Source organism: Emydura macquarii, unplaced genomic scaffold, assembly GCF_026122565.2.
Source record: "Emydura macquarii macquarii isolate MOO-44397 ecotype Brisbane River unplaced genomic scaffold, CSIRO-AGI_Emac_v2 contig_1551, whole genome shotgun sequence".
Classification (NCBI taxonomy): domain Eukaryota; kingdom Metazoa; phylum Chordata; order Testudines; family Chelidae; genus Emydura; species Emydura macquarii.
The window spans coordinates 22832397-22852997 of record NW_027131688.1 but is presented as its reverse complement, the minus strand read 5'-3'; the positions used below and the strand labels follow the sequence as shown (position 1 = coordinate 22852997).

The 20601-nt window shown below is 42.3% G+C and overlaps 1 protein-coding gene across 2 annotated transcripts in view; it reads left to right on the top strand.

The window, feature by feature from the left end:
• The window catches only part of WDR25 (WD repeat domain 25), a 119180-nt gene that overhangs the window by 85368 nt on the left and 13211 nt on the right, over positions 1–20601 (top strand). For both annotated transcript variants that reach the window (XM_067555169.1, XM_067555171.1), the window contains exon 4: positions 10603–10733. In XM_067555169.1, the coding sequence (XP_067411270.1) occupies positions 10603–10733 (131 nt within the window). The remainder of the gene's footprint in view (positions 1–10602; positions 10734–20601) is intronic.

Here is a 20601-nt window from a genome sequence, read left to right as displayed (position 1 = left end):
CCAGGGTCATGATGTACATGATGAATGATATCTGGTAAGCTAGGCATGTTTATTGTTTTCAGTTTCATTTCTCTGAAATGCTTTTGTTCTGAATAGGTACTATTTTGTTTGGATGGCTGGTGATTAGTTAACCCCGTCATTGCTCTTGAGAGAAGTGCAATTAGCCAAAGAAAAGCGACTTTGAACTTACATTTTTTAGCTTGTTTAAAAAAAAAAAAAAAAAAGTTGCTGCCAGTGGGTTTTGGTGCTTAATTCTAATAGATTGCTTTTTCTCTGGATTTTTGTGTGTGTGCTTCAATCAAGTCCCACCTGGCCACCCCTCTGCCCAGCGTGACTGAAGAACAACTCTCCCACCCCCTGCTGCTCTCTAACCCTGACCTTGCTTTTGCCTGACAGTCAATGGGAAGCAATGATTTTTTTAAAGTGAGTGGAGACATACAATTGGCCATCCCCTCCCTTTGAAAAACAACAACATGTGAATTTCACTGATTAGTTCAGTGCAGTTACTTCTTTCTCTTTCGGGTTCACTAGGGCAGTTTGGGAAGTCAGTGATGTTGCTACCTTGAGGAAATATCCCCTCTCCCCCAGGGAATATTAGCTGTATGGGGTGTGCGGGTGAGGGGTGTGCGTGGGGAGATGGTGAATGTGGGGGTGTAAGGAATATGTCCTCAGTACTAACTGCTGGTTGAGTGCTTGTTTTCAGAGTTTTGGGCTGCTTTTGAAACCTGTTTCCGCTTGTGGTTTTTGAAAAATCTGGTAACCCTTGTGCAGGTGCTGAACTGAAGTCAGACCTGCTGAAGTATCAAAGTGAATTCCAGGAGGAATTGCAGCCTAAATTCTCAATCTGGAGAAAAAGGGTCATGGGACTCTGCCTCAAGAAGGGTGATGGCTAGAAGCCTGAAATTTAAGTGGGGTGCCTCAAAGAGGCCATGAAGGGGTTAGAGGTGCAGGTACTTTGGAAAGTGTGACATGGAGGTACGCATGTAAATGTTAGAAAGGTTCATATTTGGTTTTGATCTGGGGTTGGGTTGAAGTTCAGGCATATTCATATTGTATGCAATTTGGGTTACTCATCCCTAACAGCCCATTCATCATATACTGTAGCTTTTTGGGGGAGGTCCATTATCATGCTTGTCTCCCCTTTCTCAAATTTGTTTTTTCCTTTTCCTTCACCCACAATCTTTTTCTTTTCCTAGTTCCATTATCTTCTGCTGTTCTGTTCTCTGCACAGTGGAGTGAAATACATATAATAAAATCATTCTCTCCAAAGCATTGCTTGCTGGCCTTTCAAACAGAGAGATTTCATTGAATTTCATAAAATGTGGAGTGGGAATGAGAGGAAAATAAGGTCAGCTTGAAAGTATTAATTGAAGAACCTGAGTTTCTAAGAGTGATGTGTCCTGACCATGGGACTTGGGTGCTGGAAGCTTGGAGGATAATTCAACACTTTATTAACTGGTTATGAAAATCTACAGAAACATACTTTAAAAATAGATTTTTGGAGGACAATAAATTCCTGAACTTCCAGATGGCAAATATTTGAGTAAACAGAAATCTAACACATTTTAAGAGAGATATCAGGCTGTGTTGATATATGACCACAAGTGTCTGTATTAATTACATATTTTGATCTGTATCCAATATGCGATCTATGTGCTTGACTTCTAAGATTGTATGTTAGATTACTCAAGGGAATCAGAGAGTTTCACTACCCTCTCCTCCAAAGGAGATGTAGCCATCAAGCCAGAGATTACAATCCATTGAGACTGAATGCATCTAACAGTCCAAACAATAGAATTACTATGATGGGAATTTTCTCCTAGGTAGGCCCTGCTGGATGCTCCAGCTGGCTGGGCGAATGCAGTCTGAAACACCAGGAAACTACATACTTATTACCTCTGTATGTGGCACTAGTACAACCATTGCTGGAATACTGTGTCCAGTTGTGGTGTGCACAATTCAAGAAGAATGTTGGTAAATTGGAGAGGGTCCAGAGAGGAGTCATAAGAATGAAAACATTCCTTTTATAGTGATAAGCTAAACTAATAGAGCTTGTTAAGTCTAACTGAGAGAAGGTTAAAGGTTGACTTGATCATAGTCTATAAGAGTACCTGCATAGGGGGAAGGACAAAAAATTGATAATAAAGGGCTCTGCAGTGTAGCAGACAAAGGTATAACAAAATCCTGTGGCTAGAAATTGAAGCTTAACATGTTCATACTAGAAATAAGGCACAATTTTTTAACTGTGAGGATAATTAACCATCAGAACAACTTATCTAGGTTTTGTGGTGTATTCTCCATCATTAGAAATTTTTAAATCAATGCAGGGAAGTCCGATAGTTTGTGCTATACAGCAGTTCAGACTAGATGATCACAGTGATTCCTTCTGGCTTTATAATCTATGAAGCTATAAATCTGGGTCTATAAACTATTGAGCAATATGGTGATTGGATTTAGTTTCCTACAGGGAAGAGCGAAGGATGCTGTCTTAACCCAGTCAGAAAAAAATAATCAGATGGAGATCAAGACTAAGATATCTACAGACATGAAGGAGGATCTTGGCAGTCTAAGAGGATGTGAATTAAGTCCATTCCATTCCAGTAATTTAAGAGGAAAGCCTATCTAATTTATTTTGTAGTGAAGCATAAGATTAGATGAGACCATTTATTTTGTTGTCAAAATGGGAGCTGAGCTTATTGGAAATTCTGGACATTATTTATTATAATTCAAGTTCTCATTATTGCATTCTAATAGAATCAATCAATATTTCCCCTAGAAATACTTTTTAGAACTCTTTTTGGTTTTAGCGATAGTTAAATATTTAACAGTCCTGGAGACTAAAATCCTTTTTCTGCACATAGTATTCTTCCAGTGTGCTTCAGCCTAGACATGGAAGATCCCCTAAAGAGGAAAAGCCAGTTCAATCTCCTTGGCTTATTCAGTTGTTGGCTCCTCCACTGAGACTACCAGAAGGGTGCCAGTTGTGATGGAGTGTTTGTTTTTTAATGTGACTACCTAGCAATGTGGGGATGGAGTTAGAGCAGTGTGGGGGCAGGGTTAGAGGACCAGGCTGGCAGGAAGACGCTGTAGTTTAGGACTGACTACACCACTGCATTTCTATCAACATATTTCACATAGCTTCTCAAAGAACCATTTGACTGCATCAACTTTCAGTCACTACTGTTCTTTTCTGGATTTGAATTAGTGACCTAGAAGCTTTTGTATCATTTTACTAATACCCTGAGACTTCCAGTGCCAAATTAGTATAATCAATTAGGAAAATCAGAAATACATTATACACACATTCATTGCATGGTCTCAATATGACAATATATAACATGAAAAAACAATTTCCTTATTGCAAAAACTTACTTTTACCTACTGTACAGACATTTCATTCCTTGCAGGAAAATTGGTACTTCATTTTTAATGCTCTCAATTTTGAACAAGAAAAGTTAGGAAGAAATTGTTCTATATTCCAGAATATTTCCCCCCTCTCTCTCACTGTTGCACTTTAAAGTATATTTGAATGAAAACTTTTTACTTTTCATTTTGTTCAAAAGCAGAATCTCTTTGAATTTTACAATTTTACAGCCATTTTGCTGCTTATTAAATCTAAGAAACTTCATAATAACAGTTTAGATTTATTTTATTTTTTAAAAAGCAGGAGACTTCCTAATGCTGCATTTACTTTGTCATAAAAAGACTGTAATAATTATATTTTGAACTGTTTAGTACAGGTAGGTGAAATATTCTCAGTAAAACTTGCCTTTGTCTCAAAGAAGAATGTAGGTTTTCTCTGTGGAAGTGAACATTGCCAGAAAGTGTGTCTCAGTTCAGCTAAGAAACAAATGACAAAATATCTTTGTTAGGGATAAGAACTCTTCTGCAAGTTTAACAAAAGGCAACTTTTCTCCAAATAAGTGGCATATTATTTTATTAATAGAAGATGTGCTTGCAAAGAATGGAGATGAACTATATATATATATATTTTTCCCCCCTGAAGTTGCTCATTCTGGGTATGAGATGTGAAACCTTCATTGTAATTTTAGATATTTTTCTTTTTATATTTTCTTCTTCTAAAATATAATTAACAAAATATTGTTAGAGATTACAAAATTACTGATCACAAATGGAAAACCTAATCTTAAAATTAGAGTGAAAGGTTTCAAAAGCAAAAAGTTACCTATTGTATTTATGCAAGAAGTGCACAAAATTGCATATAAAATTGAACAGAATTAAGTAAAAATCACCAAATCTCTTTGTTTGTACAGTTTCTTGTTTTAAAAATATCTTAATAGTTAAAATGAATATTTTGCAAACTTCCTCTTCTTGTTTAACAAAGAAGTTCATATTCAACTTTTCCCACTTTTTAGTCACTTGAGATACATGTCTTTTCCTTTTTTTCTTGTCTAATAATTTGCTTTGTTCTTTATATCTGATAATATTTTGGTGTCTTATTAAATCATTTTGTATTTATTATAACAACAATCCACTGTGATTCAGAATAAGTTAATACATTTAACCACAGTTGTTAGCCAGCTATTTTGCTTCCCACATGTTGTAAAGTTTTGATGAAATGAAAAAATGTTTACTAATACCATGCAACTTCTACTACATTTTTCTCCAGTTACTAGAAAAATGGGTTTTAAACTCTCAAATTTTCATAGTTTAGAATTTTTTCACTACCAGCTTGCAAAATCCATATCTAGTTTAAAATGTTGTGATTTTGCAGTATCGCACATTTAACATTTTGTGCAGAACACATTGGCAGCCATGTGTGGCAACTTTAGTTTGTGGACAGATGTGTAGGCATAAAACAACAAAGATAGTAAGGTAAAGGTACATTTATAATATATTTTCTAGAGAGAGAGACATCCACACACCTGATTTAGTGGGGATGGAATTTGCAGGACTTACACGTACTATGATTTTACCTCTAGTGAGTCTTCATCCAGGTTCTGCACTCAAGATCCCATACCATTCAAAATTCTTCCAAGGCAGAAGGTCAAGCTGAGGGATGTAATAGCTATTAGATCTTTCTACTGAATAGCATAGCTGGTAGCCTAGATGAGACATTTAGAATCATAGAGTTGGAAGGGACCTCAGGAGGTCATCTAGTCCAACCCCCTGCTCAAAGCAGGACTAACCTCAGCTAAATAATCCCAGCAAGGGTTTTGTCAAGCCGCATCTTAAAAACCTCTAAAAATGGAGATTCCACCACCTCTCTAGGTAACCCATTCCAGTGCTTCACCACCCTCCTAGTGAAAAACTTTTCTCTAATGTCCAACCTAGATCTCCCCCACTGCAATTTGAGACCGTTGCTCCTTGTTCTGTCATCGGCCACCACTGAGAACAGCCTAGCTCCATCCTCCCTGGAACCTCCTTTCAGGTAGTTAAAGGCTGCTATCAAATCTCCCCTCATTCTTCTCTTCTGTAGACTAAACAAGCCTAGATCCCTTAGCCTCTCCTCATAAGTCTTGTGCTCCAGCCCTCTAATCATTTTTGTTGCCCTCCGCTGGACTCTTTCCAACTTCTCCACATCCTTTTTGTAGTGGGGGGCCCAAAACTGGACACAATACTCCAAATGCAGCCTCACCAATGCTGAATAGAAGGGAATAATCACTTCCCGTGATCTGCTGGCAATGCTCCTACTAATGCAGCCCAATATGCTATTAGCCTTCTTGGCAACCAGGGCACACTGCTGACTCATATCCAGCTTCTTATCAACTGTACCCCCCAGGTCCTTTTCTACAGAACTGCTGCCTAGCTCATCGGTCCCCAGTCTGTAACTGTGCATGGGATTCTTCCATCCAAAGTGCAGGACTCTGCACTTGTCCTTGTTGAACCTCATCAGATTTCTTTTGGCCCAAACCTCCAGTTTGTTTAGGTCCTTCTGTATCCTATCCCTACCTTCCGTGGTGTCTACCACTCCCCCTAGTTTAGTGTCATCTGCAAACTTGCTGAGGGTGCAATCTAGATCATTAATGAAGATGTTGAACAAAACCGGCCCCAGCACCGACCCCTGGGGCACTTCGCTTGTGACTTGCTGCCAGCTAGACATGGAGCCATTGATCACTACTCGTTGAGCCCTATGCTCTAGCCAGTTCTCTATCCATTTTATAGTCCAATCATCCAACCCATTCTTATCAACTTGCTGATAAGAATACTGTGTGAGACCTTATCAAAAGCTTTGCTAAAGTCAAGGTATATCACGTCCACTGCTTTCCCCACATCCACAGAGCCAGTCACCTCTTCATAGAAAGCAATCAGGTTGGTCAGGCATGACTTTCCCTTGGTGAATCCATGTTGACTGTTCCTGATCACCTTCCTCTCTTCCAAGTGCCTTAAAATGGATTTCTTGAGGACCTGTTCCATGATTTTTCCAGGGATTGAGGTGAGGCTGACCGGTCTGTAGTTCCCTGGATCCTCTTTCCTCCCTTTCTTGAAGATGGGCATTATATTTGCTTTTTTCCAGTCATCAGGGATCTCCCCCAATTGCCATGAACTTTCAAAGATAATAGCCACTGGCTCTGAAATCACATCAGCCAACTCCCTCAGCACCCTCCGGTGCATTGCATCTGGCCCCATGGACTTATGTATGTCCAATCTTTCTAAATCGTCTTGGACCTGTTACTTCAGCACTGCGGGATGTTCACCTCCTTCCCATTCTGTGCCACCCGGTGCAGTAGTCTGGGAGCTGACCTTGTCTGTGAAGACAGGCAAAAAAGGCATTGAGTACCTCAGCTTTGTCCACATCCTCTGTCACTAGGTTGCCTCCCCCATTCTGTAAGGGGCCCACACTTTCCCTAATCTTCCTCTTGTTGTTAACATACCTGTAGAAACCCTTCTTGTTCCCCTTCACGTCCCTTGCAAGCTGCAACTCCAGTTGTGCTTTGGCCTTCCTGATTTCATTCCTGCATGTTCGAGCAGCATTTTTATACTCCTCCCTAGTCATCTGACCAAGCTTCCACTTCTTGTAAGCTTCTTTTTTTGTGTTTAAGTTCACAAATTTAAGTTGTGTTTAAGTTCACCAAAGACTTAATTTTGGATTGACAATTTATCAGGCAACATAAGCAACCCTACAATCCCCCAACTGCAGCAGGGAGCAGCACATTTTGTTTTGTATTGTTCTGGTTTTTTCTACTTTTCTTCTCTGGCTCAGAGTGAGCACACATAATGAAATATCACTCTTTTAGAATCAGTGACTCAGGATGGCTTCTTGTAAGACTTCCTGACCATGTAAGATTGGCTAAACTAATCAGGGAGTCAGGATCAATTTCTATGTCAAAATCAACTTGATCAGCTCCAGTGTCAAGAAAGTAGTGTGAAAATGTATTACAACATCTTTAATTTCAACCTAATAGCAAGAAAATGTTCACATCATGAATTTTTATAGAACAAAATATTGTATGTTATTAAAGAAAATTGGTCTGAAAGTCTGATTTGCTGTACAGCTGGTGAGATGGAATTTTTAAGGTCCCCAGGAGCCCTTAACTTACACAGTTATCTGGAAAAGTGTGAAAGCAGTGAAGTGACAAAGTTTGCAGCCAATACAAAACTACTCAATATAGTTAAAGCCAAAGCTGACTATGAAGGGTTACAAGAGATCTCATAAAACTGGGTGATTGGGCAACATAATGGCAGATGGAATTCAATGTTGATAATTGCAAATTAATGCACATTGTAAAACAAACCCAACTGTACATACACAATGATAGCATCTAAATTAATTGTTAACGCTCAAGAAAGAGATCTCGTAGTCATAAGGGTTAGTTCTCTGAAAACATTTGCTCAGTGTGCAATGGAGGTCAAAAAAGCTACCAGAATGTTAGGAACCATTAGGAAAGTGATAGATAATAGAACATAAAATATCATAATGTCACTATATAAATCCATGATATGCCCATACCTTGAATACTGGATGCAGTTCTGGTCATCCCATTTCAAAAAAAGATATATTAAAATTGGAAGAAGTACAGAAAAGGACAACAAAATGATTGGTGATATGGACAAGCTTCCATATGAGAAGAGATTAAAAAGACTAGAACTGTTCAGCTTAGAAAGAGAGATGACTAAGGGGGTGGGTTATGATAGAGATCTATAAACTCATGAATAGTGTGAACAAAGTGAATAAGGAAGCATTATTTATCCCTTTATGTAACACAAGATCCAGGGGTCTCCCAATTAAACTAATAGGTAGTAGGTTTAAACAAACATAAGAAAATACTTCTTTATACCATGCACTGTTAACCTATGGAACTCCTTGCCAAGAGATGTTATGAAGGTCAAAAGTATACCTGAGTTTAAAAAAGAATTAGATAACTTCATGGAGGATAGCTTGGCTATTAGTGACTATGGTAAGGGACACAACCCCATGTTCTGGGTGTCTCTAAATCTTTGACTGCCAGAAGCTGGGCCTGGACAGCAAGGGATGGATCACTTGATAATTGCCCTGTTCTGTTCATTCTTTCTGAAATATCTAACACCAGGCACTGTTAGATGACTGTATGCTGGGCTGAATGGACCGTTGGTCTGACCCAATATGGCCATTCTTTTGTTCTTATGTTAGTGTATGCTATATCATATATTCTTGATGTATGTGGTCTGTCACACTGGCTGGATGGGAGGAGGGGGGGGGGCATTTAGTATATTGTTTGACATCAGTATGTCAGAATCATAATAATGCGTGTGAGATATGCCATGTCAGGTACTGTTAGAAAGGCTATAATGTGCTAAGTAAGATGATAATGTTTATGCTCATGTGTTATATGTGTAATGGAAGTTATGGATATGGTTGATATATCTATTTCAAATTGTGCTGTGTCTGGGTAACGCCCCAGACAGGATGGCTGCAGGGATGGCCTGCTTAATGGCCTGTTAAGACATTCCCAGGTGCAAGGGGCCTAGGGGGAGAAGCCAGGGATATACCTGATGAGTCACCAGGACTTGGTCATGTGACCCTGGACTCCATTTTGATTCCTGTGAAGTTCCACAAGCAGCATGGCAAGGGCCAGAGAACATAAAAGGCAGGTGCCCGGAATCCATTTTTTCTTCAATCCTGTTCAGCCTTCAGCCACCCATCTACCTCTGGATCAACTCATCTATAACAGAAGCTGTGAAACAAAGGACTGAGACCCATCCAGGTACTGGATGTATACCAGAGGGACTATACAAGTCTGCTAACACCACAGTTCTCCTAGAAACCTGATATTTATGGAGTTTCAAATCATTTGTATGAATCTAATTGCTTTAATCCTTTAACATTTCTCTTATTGTTTGTTTCTTTCTTTTTATAATAAACCTTTAGTTTTAGTTACTAAAGGATTGGCTGGCAGCGTGGTATTTTGGGTAAGATCCAAACTTATATTGGTCTGGTACTGTAGCTGACCCTTTGGGGTCTGGAGGAACCTTTTTAGTAAAGAGCATAGAGTTTTAAGTAACTGGTCTCTTTACTGGACCTAGTGGCTGATTGGGAGCCGGAGACTGAAATGCAGTAAAGGGAGCTGTGTATATTTGTATATTGGCTTCTTGATAACCAGTGTGGGGAATCAGAAGCAGTTTGTGGCTGGTTGGGAAGTCTGACTTCAGTGTCACCCACCATTATTGGGAGAATCTGCTCTCCTTTTGCAGCCTGCCCTGACCTTGGCATTTTCAGGTGGTTACCCTGGGCCCTGACGGGTTACATGGTCATTATATATTCTTGAATGCTGATACCATTTGTAATACAATAGAATATAAAATGTGAAATTGTGAAAATTTAAATGTGTTTAGCTTAGGATATGTTGCTATTTCTGAATGGTATTGCAGTGAATGTACATTATCATTAATTTGATAAGTATAACAGCAATGAACTGAAGATAAAACCTACAAATTCATGTAGCTGAATTTCCTGTGGCATTAATTTATGACTTTGGAAATGTTGTTTGCAAGCCAATTGATATTAAGCCACAGGATCTTGCGAAGATTACCATACACAATTAAATTTAGAGAAGAGTGTATCCATGGGAACAGATATTGCCTTAGTCTGAGGGGATGCAAATTATTTTCTATTGTAAGAGCATAATTCACCCCTCCTCCACAAAATCCAAGCAAGCAACTCAGAGGAACTGTATGGGGTTGGTCGGATGGAATCCCACTCCCTGCAACCTACATGCAGGCCACAAGGTTGCAATGCAGCCCCTTCTCTAGCTGCTGGAATAATGACCACAGCCCCTCTGCACAGGAGTACCCATCCACTGCATATGTAACACTTGCATGCCATCCTAATTGGGACCTTTGTGGGACCCCTGTCCAGAGTGTGCAAGCGATCCAGAAATGTCTCTGCCCTGTTCTTCTCTGCGCACTGCCAGCAAATGGTTTAACAGACCAGGAGTAGGATGAATTTCACCTAAATGGAATAAAGTTAATTCAATTCCAGATTTTTTTCAGTAAGGCAAAATAATCCCACCTATTTATGCTAACATTTATGTATTTACTTTTGGCAACCTGCATTTTATTTTAATATTTATTTATTTGCTACATAAAAATGCACTATTCTTTTTATTGGAAGTATAATTCATGTTCACATTTTAACCCTTTTTTTTTGTCTTTTTATTTTAGGGACACAGGTATTTAGCAGCAAAAATGAATTTAGGATCAGCACACTGAAGTTTCACCTTTCAGAGCCTAATATTTTTATTTGTGGAGGATTCAGCCCAGAAGTTAAAGCCTGGGATATAAGGAATTGTAAGGTAACAGATGTCTGATTCATTTCTTGTTTTCCAGATTATTTTAATGTGACTGATATATATGCATTCAGAAGGATGGGGAATGTAGATAGCTAATAGGACTGTTTTGGAGGGGGAGGGGATAATTGGAAAATAAGAACATATATTTGTCACTTGTTCTTGCTGTGTGTTGAGAGGGAACAATAAGTCAATGTTCATGCTCTGTCTAGAGCAAGAATATGTTTAAAAATAATTTCTTCAAAAAAGTCTTTTCTTGTTCTGAGAACTATACAGTACAGTGGCTGTGTGAAGGCTAAGCTGTCAGAAATTAATGAGTAATGCATTTTCACTGGTAAGCATTGGTGGATAGGTGGGAAAAAGCTGCAAACATAGCCTGAAATACCCATTAAGTTTTTTAAATTGTTTTTTAAAGCTATTTTTCTCTTGAGTTGTGAGATCATTTTTTAAAAAATCTATATTGTCAATATCTTCGATGAAGTTGGTAACACTATTTTCTGTGTCATATTGCCATTCAAGTCTCTCTTTAGGATTTAGGACGTACCCTAAGTTGACATTGCTGTGCAGTACGAAGTAGCCACCCCCAGAAGAGAAGAGTTTAATAAAGCCCTGGAGAGGCTGTGGGGGTAGCAGCAAATTGGCTGCTTCTCCATTGGCCCTTCCAATCAGGGCCAGGCAGGCCCATATAAGAAGGGCTGCCAACAAGCGAGAAGGGGCAGTCACCTGCAGGAGCTCAGAGGGAGAAGGCTGGCTGGCCGGCCTGCAGGTTGAGGCAGGCCAGCACCCTGGGTAGAGCAGCGGCTGGCTCAAGGAAAGGAGCAGTCGTAGGCCCTGAAACAAGGGCAGGGGTGGACTGCAAGGCTGGATCTAAGGGAGGAGCAGCCGTGGGACCCCGGAGTAAGAGCTGGACAGAGATGGCAGGGCTGAATCTAGACAGGGAGCAGCCGGATTCTGAAGTAAGGCCTGACTGTGGACTGCCATGGTCACTGATATAAGTGACTAAGGACTATAATCTCCCCCTGTCCCTCCGGAAGGGGGAGGAGCAGAGACTGAGACACAGCTGGAGGGCTGTGCTGCAAAGCAGATGCTGGGACAGAGGGGAGACGTGGGTCCTGGAGTGGAGAAAGGAGGGGTGATGCACCACCAGAGAGGGCATAGCAGGCACCAGAGAAATTCCCGGGGATGGCCAGCAGGAGGCGCCGTGGTGGTGAGCAGGGACCCATTACAAGGTGGTGGAGAATGCGAGAACCCAGTCACCCCTGATACAAGGGGAAGAGACAGGACTGAGGGGACGATTGCCCGGCACAGGGTTTGGAACCCCATTACCAAGAGACGATGGAGTTGCCTTGGGCAGAGGCGCTGTTTGTGGGGAGCAGTGAGACCTTCCCAGGCTGGACTCCAGGGTTGGTGCCCCAATGGAAAGGGGTGGATAAGCAGTCAGGGCAGCTACAGGACCTATTGCTGCAAATACTCAAGGCCCAACAGAGACAATGGGAGGTGCAGAAGTATTGGCGGGGGGGGGTATGGCCCAGCTAGTGGGACAGCAGCTCTCTATACGTCAGCTGTTGCAGGAGGTGCTCCACGGAAGCTGCAGCTGGGAGAAGAGGAAAGCTGGCACCAGTCCCAGGAGGCCAGGTGGATGCTACGCCTGTGGATGGTAGGGACATGGGAAAAGAGAATGCCCCTACAGGCCTGGGGAACAGAAGTCTTGCCCCAAGGCCGGAAGGAGGAAAGTGCCCAAGAGGGCCCCTCCGGGAGAGGAACAGGGATGGGTGTGTTGGACCTGTGGGTAGCAGGGACACCTGTGGAGGGAGTGCCCGGGTGTGAGGTGTAAGGTTAAGGCTAGCCCCAGGGAAGGGGCTGGACAGGAGAAAAAGATAGGCCCCGGGCCAAAGGGAAGCCAAAGAGGTGCTTCTGGTGCCATGAGGAGGGCCATATAAAAAGACACTGCCCCCTGAAGGGCAATCAGCACCCAGAAGGGCCCAGTGACCAGGCTAAAGGTCATCTTCCACACCCAGAAGGGGAAGGGAGGGAGGTGCTAGCAAAGGGCACTGGCACCGGGAGGGCCTAGGTGGACCAAGGGACGCACACTGAAGGGGCTCAGGTTACGTTGGGGATCCAGACCCCAGAGGAGGAGGTGTACGAAGATCCCGAGGGCTTGTCAAGAGGGCTGCTAGGGAAGCTGGTAGTACCAGGGTGGGTTACGGTGGGGCTCCAAACCCTAGACATGTGAGTATTAGGGGCACACCGGGAACTGGGGGCCAAGGTGGCTGCAGCCGAGCAGGCCCGCCGCAGGGCAGAGAAGGACCTGGCCTATGTGAGGAAGGAGTTTTGGGAGGTCATGAAAGAGAAAGAAGAGCTGTCAGCCCAGCTAAGGGAGATGGAGGGGCTGCAGAAGCCCTACGAGAAGCAGTGTGGGAGAGGGATATCCTGCAGACCCAGCTGCGAGAAAGACAGGAGAGGTGACCTCCCCCACCACCGGAAAGGGTGTGTGGTAGGGCAGGTAGCCCACCTCAGCAGAGAAGGGGCTAATAGAGCCCTGGAGAGGCTGCGGGGGTAGCAGCCAATTAGAAGGACCAAGGGGGAAGCAGCCAATCGGGGCCAGGCAGGCCCATATAAGAAGGGCTGCCAGCCAGCGAGAGGGGGCAGTCTCCTGCAGGAGCTCAGAGGAAGAAGGCTGGCTGGCCTGCAGGGTGAGGCAGGCAGCACACTGGGTAGAGCAAGGAAGGAGCAGCCATGGGCCCTGAAGCAAGGGCAGGGATGGACTGCAAGGCTGGCTCCAGGGGAGGAGCAGCAGCAGCCATGGGGCCCTGGAGTAAAAGCTGGACAGAAACAGCAGGGCTGACTCCAGACAGAGAGCAGCTGGACCCTGAAGTAAGGGCCCGACTCTGGACTGCTGTGGTCACTGATATAAGTGGCTAAGGAGTATTGAATCCCCTCCACCCCCAGAAGAGGGAGGAGCAGAGACTGAGACATAGCTGGAGGGCTGTGCTGCGAAGCGGACACTGGGACTACGGGGAGATGCGGGTCCCGAGGGAGAAAGGATGGGTGACACACCACCAGAAAGGGTGCAGCGGCCACCAGAGCAATTCCCTGGGACAGCCAGCTGGAGACGCTGTGGTGGTGAGCAGGTGTAATTGGAAATGTATATTCTGAGGTCTCTGTTGTGGGATTCAGGCAATATTTATGTTTTCAATACCTGCCCAACCAATGGAAGAGCTAAAGGAGTCCCTTACACTGATTCAGGGTGTGAGACACCATCAAGTGGGGTGAGGAGGTGTTCATCTACGTCTGGGCCACTGCTTGTTCTCATTTGAATTCCATTTTACAACCCAAGAGTGCTCAAGAGCATTACAGTATGAGCTTTTCCTTGAAGCTGAGAATATTCCCACTCCAATGTTCCTAAGCACAAGTTCTGAAGTCCCTTGGTCACACTTAGTGTATGATCTCCCAACATAATGTTTTATGGCCTGTAGTACCTTATACCCTGAAATTCATAATAGCTGAATGATATGTTTCTGTGTCATTAACTGACCATATGTTTTCTTTCCTTGTGCTGGACTTTCATGTTTAGAAGCTATTTTAAGTAATATGTTTAACAATGAGGAACTAAGGATTGGTAATCTTCATAAGTTGATCCCGAGGCAAACCATAATAATTGAGAGATTCTGTGCACCTCTTTTTTTTTTTTTAATAGTTTGACTCTAATTAAGAGATAATACTAACCTCCCATCATGTTAGAAGGCAGTAATTCCATTCCCCAAAATGAATAGTTTATTGTAAAAGGGGAAATTAAGTGTTGTGAAGCATTTTAAAAATTAGTGCTCAGGTTTTAAACTCAGAGGCACACCAGGATAAAGAACTTGCCTACCGCTGCTCCTGACAGACACCGTTTTTAGATATGATTATCTGCTTTGTTTTCTGAGACGTAATTAGATTTGTGTGTCAGGAAACCACCCGAAGAGGCAATTTGTTAAAAATACCTTATTTTAACTTGGAACATAGAGCAGTTAATCAGTTTTGAAAGTCTAAGGAATGGCATGGGCCGGAAACATATTGAGCTTCTTGTTGGCATGTTTGTGAATTTAAAAACTAAGCTTTATGTTTGCTGTTTTTTAATCAATGACAATCTGTAGTTTACAGTCCTGTCCATACAACAGTTCCAAAGGGGACACTCACAGTTTTTTTTCTATCCTATTGATTTCAAAATGTAGTGCTTTGAATTAGAGAAGAATGTATGTAATGGGTGGTATCTTGATGGTTGCAACTGTGGTGCCATAAAAGACATCTGCAAGAGCAGTCTGAGAGAGGAAAAATCAGGGACTAGTTCTGTGTTTTAGATTTGCTATGAGCTTCCACTTGTAGCCTAATGTCTAATGAATACAACATAAGCATCATTGTTGCAAAGCCTCCAGTTACTTTTCAAAGTGTCAGCTTGCCATAGAACAGTATGTTGATTAAACATAAATAATCAATATTTAATGAGTCCTTCTCTGTAGCATTTGATATTTCAATACAGATTCCTTTTCACGTGTATTAGCATTTTTATTATTCATATGATGCAATAAGAATGCTCTCATTTTATTTTCTGTCTTGTATTATTATGATCATATTCAAGATTGGATAAAATGTCCTGCCCAATATTTCACTTTTTGTTCTATTATAATATGTTCCATTATTCTTAGTTAAAATAGGTGGCTAGGACCTCTTCTCACTTGGTTAGAATTGTGATTCAAATGTCCTTGCAGATCTGTATAGTGTTTTCATCTTCATTCATTAGAAGATCTTTCCATGATATTCTTTGTCTTATACATTTGCTGCAGCTTGGTCCTATTTTGCCTCAAATTGTATCTTCATGTGTTTCAAATACCCATCAGCTGCTCCTTCAAGTGGAATGACAATGTGGGTGAACCAATTTTTTTTTTTTTTATGTTTCCATCATTACATCCCTGGATAGCCTTTCCCAGAAGAATTCTTCCTTCAGCCTAGCCACTGCCTCTCAGAGAGAGAGTTTTACCACACAACAGAAAAACCTCTTCTGTTGCTGTAGTAAGTGTCTACACTACAGCGCTCCAGCAATGTAGCTACAGTTGTGCCACTGTAATGCTTTTAGTCTGGGCAGACCCATATTGTACATTGGAAGCTCTGTTTCAGTGGTCATTCTTCTGAATATACTGTTTGTTTAATGTGCTCGCTTTTCCATTTTGCACATCTTAAACTTATATTTCTAGGGCCAAATAGCCTTCATATTTTGAATGTCCTTTATACAACCTTAAATTTATCTGCCTCTTGCACCTGGAATTTTGTGTTGAGCTCTGGGACCATGTGTGAGACACTGCATCCCACATGATCACCCTTATAATGTAATTGTGTATTGTTTAATGCAAAGTGTGTCATGTAAGACGTTTTTGGAATGCTCATGATGTACTGAACGTTGTTATAGTAATACGTTTGTTGCAATGTCATGTATATGGTTATGAGGCTTTGCTATGGGATATGCCCAAAGCAGTGTCCTCATAGCTTAAAACATATCCAGGCAGAATTTTCCAGGAGCAGTTTGCACCTCACTTAATGCATGCATAAAACAAACCCAGCTCCACAGCATTCCAAGAACAAAGGACTGGCCTATGTATCAACAAAGGATCAAAGGGACTCTCAAGTGAAACCCTCCCCCCCTTTCCTTGGCCAGCTTGGAGCCCTGATAAGGTAATGCTCACCAACTCAAGACATGGATGAACCCCCATCCAAGAACATTGTTTGTTACCTGACCCTGAAGGGGGGCAAAGCCCCAGAGGGAAGAAGGAATATTTTAAAATAGGGAGACATTTTGCCATTCTTTCTCTCTTTCTTCCATCTCCATCTACAAACGCCACCAAGCAACTGAAGTGCTGACCCAGGGGAGGAGCCTGGCTGGAAAGGAATCCAACCAGCCTGTGGTGAGAATCATCTGAGTTTGTAAGGTTGCTGAAAGTGTTTAGCTTAGTTTAGAATGCGTTTGGTTTTTTGTTTATTTTGACTAAATCTGACTTGCTTTCCTCTAATTTACAATCACTTAAAATCCTTCTGTAGTTTAATAAATTTGTTCGTTTATTTTACCTAAAACTGCATTGGGATTAAGGTGTGCTAGAGACTTCATTTGAAGTGACAAGGCTGGTGCATATCAATTTCTTTGATAAATTGAGAAACATATAAGCTTGCAGAGTTCAGTGGGCAGCAGTGAACATTGGAAGATGGCAGTTCCTAGGGTTGCATCTGGAACTGGGGATAGTGGCTGGGGTCATTCTATTGCATAATCCCGTGAGTGGCTGGTAGAGGCACTCACTCACTGAGTTGGGGGGCAACTAGTTTGCTGGTGGCTGTGCGTGAGCTGCCCAGGAGTGGGAGTTCACACAGCGAAGCAGAATAAGATGGGCTCCAGGAGTGGGGGATTGGGGTGACACAGCGATTCACCAGTCCAGAATGCACTAAGGCAGTGGTTCCCAACCTTTTTGGCTCAAGGGCCACAGATAAAATTTTTACAACTCTGAAGCGCCACAGAAGCCACCTCCCCCACTGCAGCCAGATGGAAGAAGTTCAGCAAGGAGGCTGTCTCCTCACTGATCTCCTGTCCCCCTGACTGCAGCAAGAAGCCTGCACTGGTTTTTAGCCTTGGGGAAATGCGCTCCACCTGGGTCTTTAGGCAGTGGCTTCTTTCTGCAGCCAGCAGGAGGGAAGCTGCGGGCCACTTTGAAAGCCCCCGCGGGCCACTTTTGGCCCCTGGGCCACAAGTTGGGAACCACTGCGCTAGGGGAACGTCACACCATGTTACAGGAAGAATACTGACACAATGGAGTGTGTTCAGAAAAGAGCAGCTTATGAGGAAAATATTAGCTAAATAGGTGAATAATAAATGTGACAAAGGGATTGCTTTTTTGTGAGAATACCTGTAAATATGAATTATATTTAACCCTTAATTGTTCAAGAATTAATATATCCCAAAAGAGGAATCTTAAGTCTTAAAATAGTGATATATAATGATATATTTGTTGCAGTCACACACTGAAACCTGGAGCAATAGATAGCAAGCCAGCTAACTAGAAACAAAGATGTCAAATCTATGCTATGTCAAAAACCATATGAAACACTGAAGGACAGATTTTGCTGCCTTTTCATACGCTGAGTATTTTCTTTCTCCACAAGACACTCTACATACAAAATCAATAGGATAAGGTACTACTCAACATGAGTAAGGTTGGCAGAATCTGGCCTTTAGTTAATGTTTTAAAGCCAATATAAAATAGAAATCTTCAAGGTAAAAACAATCAATGTTTCATAGAGAACTGAATGGACGCAGGCAGAAGCTTGTTAACTGCTTGATTAATTGTAAAGTATACAAAGCATACAGATCAATTGTCCAAGCTCATAAAGTGAAGAAAGAACAAAGGGGTACTGAAATAGAAGTTAAAGATTTAGTATACAGCTATTTCATTCTGCTGGTGTTGAACTAAGCTTTTTCTGTTGAAGAACAGATTATTCAAATGACTTTATTGCTGTAGAGTGGGCTGATAAAAAATAAGGTTATGAAACCATTGGGGAGCATATAAAGACTTCATGCACAGACCAGAACATTTCAAAAAGAATTTTGTAAAATGAGTTGCTGTGTCAGAAAGAACGCAGAGTTGTGTTTTGTCAGCCAAAGAGGCTACACCTCACTGAACAAAAAGGCGCTGTTGCAGGGGGTCTCTGCTCACTGCTGGGACACCTCCTTGTAACTGCCTGTGGGGAATAGCTCTGCCTGGTCTGACACTCCCTTCTGTCTCTCTTTGATGGTGAGGATCTCTCATGCTCCAGGAGTTGCAGTACCTCCTCTTCCTGACTCAGGAGTGGAACACTTCCTCTTCATTGCTTGGCCCTCTGGCCAGGTAACTATAGTTTTCCCCTTCTGGGGGTATCAGAGTCTCTCCGTTCAAACTGTCTCAGGTAGTCTTCCAATTTATTGCCCAGATTGAGCCATTTCCCCAGTGGCTGGTAGGGGAACCCAGGGCTTCCCATTACTCCAGGTTCCAGCTCAGGGACCCTTGAATCAGCAGCCAAGGTCAGCACTGTCCTAAACTTTGCTGCAGTTTCTCTGAGCCTTTTCCTACCCCACCTCTATCAAGTTTCCTTCACCACCACTTCTCTGGGTATGCCCTTTCCTCAGGGCCAGGATCCCAGAGCTTCTACTCTCCCCATGGGTTTTCTCCTTTTTCCTCTCTAAAGCCAGAGTGACTGCAGGCTTCCATACTGCAGCCTTCCTTTGCCGTCACTGCTTAGCCTTATACCTACCCTGGCTACTCCAGCTCAGCTTGCTTTCATCTTCAGTCAGGAACGTCTTATCAAACCTAATCCTCCTTCAGGTGTGGCTTATCAGGTTACTTAACCCCTCCTAGGCCAGACAAACCCTTTCCAGGCTAGTGTAGGGTAATCATTCCGACACAGGGAGCTTTGCAAAGACCTCAGAGCTGTAGCTGCCAGAACAGAAGGCCCAGGGGGAAAAAATACCACACACACAGAGTAATCCTAAAAGAGTTCAAAGTAGGCTTTCTGTTTCTTTACTTGGTGATTTAAGAAGCTCAACTCACATGCAAGTTGGATCACCGTATCTCCTTGCAGGAAGCATACTCGATATTCTCATTGGTCCACATCATCTTTTCAAATGGAAAATAGTCAGTGGTCCAGTTATTTACACTGACTAAAACTTGGTATTTTCAGTGATCCATTTCACAGGCTGGAAACACCTTGATAGAATAAGGGAGTGAGACTTGGATACTTTGGTTTGTCTCCAAGGGACCCTTTTGTTCTCAACAGCAGACTTCTTACAGCTGAGTCAAATCTTTTTCATTTAGGTTCTTATGGGAACACAGGGTTTAATATCCAAACAAGACTAGAGATGTAATACCACCTTGCACTAACACTGCTTTCAACTGAGCTGAAGTTTCTAGCTAGCTCCAGACCAGCCATTGTGAACTATCAGACTGAACTGAGGAGTTTATTTACACACATTGGTTTCACTTGATAAGTAACAATAACTTGTATATGTTGTCAGGTAGGAGAGTTCCCTCCCACCTCTAAACAAAAGCAATACACTTATTGTAGAGTCAGGAAGTAACTTTTTAGTCCCAAAAATAATTCCTAAGCAACACTCCAACAACTTCCTAGGACCTATGCCTTCTCTCCTGTTTTAAGTTATTCATTTAAACTTTGTAATCATTATCAAATAACTGTCTTGATTTTGTTTTCTGCAGTGTAGTTGTAGCTGTACTGGTCCCAGGATATTCGAAAGATAAAGTACATGAGGGAAATATCTTTTATTGGACCAACTTCTGTTGGTAAGAGAGACTTGTCTGCGTCTGCCATGAGTCAGTTCCCCATGGCGGGAAGAGTTGGGGAGCTGACCCATGGCAGACACAGACAAGGCTTCTTTTTGCTAAAAGGAAGTGATAGCGAGGTGCCTCACCACCCTGGGTACTCTGGGAAGCGTTATAGTGGCACATTTATAAGAATTCTGGAGTTCGCAGTTTATCTTAAGCAAACTGAAATTCAGTGAATTTGTGAGAAACCTGCTACAGTTAGTTAGTCAATTGAATTAATTAACCATTGTGAGCTAGCTTGTGCTATTTGCATTGGTGTGTCAGTGCACCAAACCAGGGGTCAGAAAGTCAGTCCTTTCAGGGCTCCCTGGTTCCATTGGAGGTGGAGTAACTTGCTACATTCTTTTTAAAAGGTGCGGCGTATTTCCCCCTATGCTGCTAACCAACTCTGCTAAATAATGGGTGGCTTTGTCTACACTTGTGGTGGCTATAGGGTACATGTAGCAATACACCATAGTGAAAAGCAGCCTGCATCCCCACTGTGG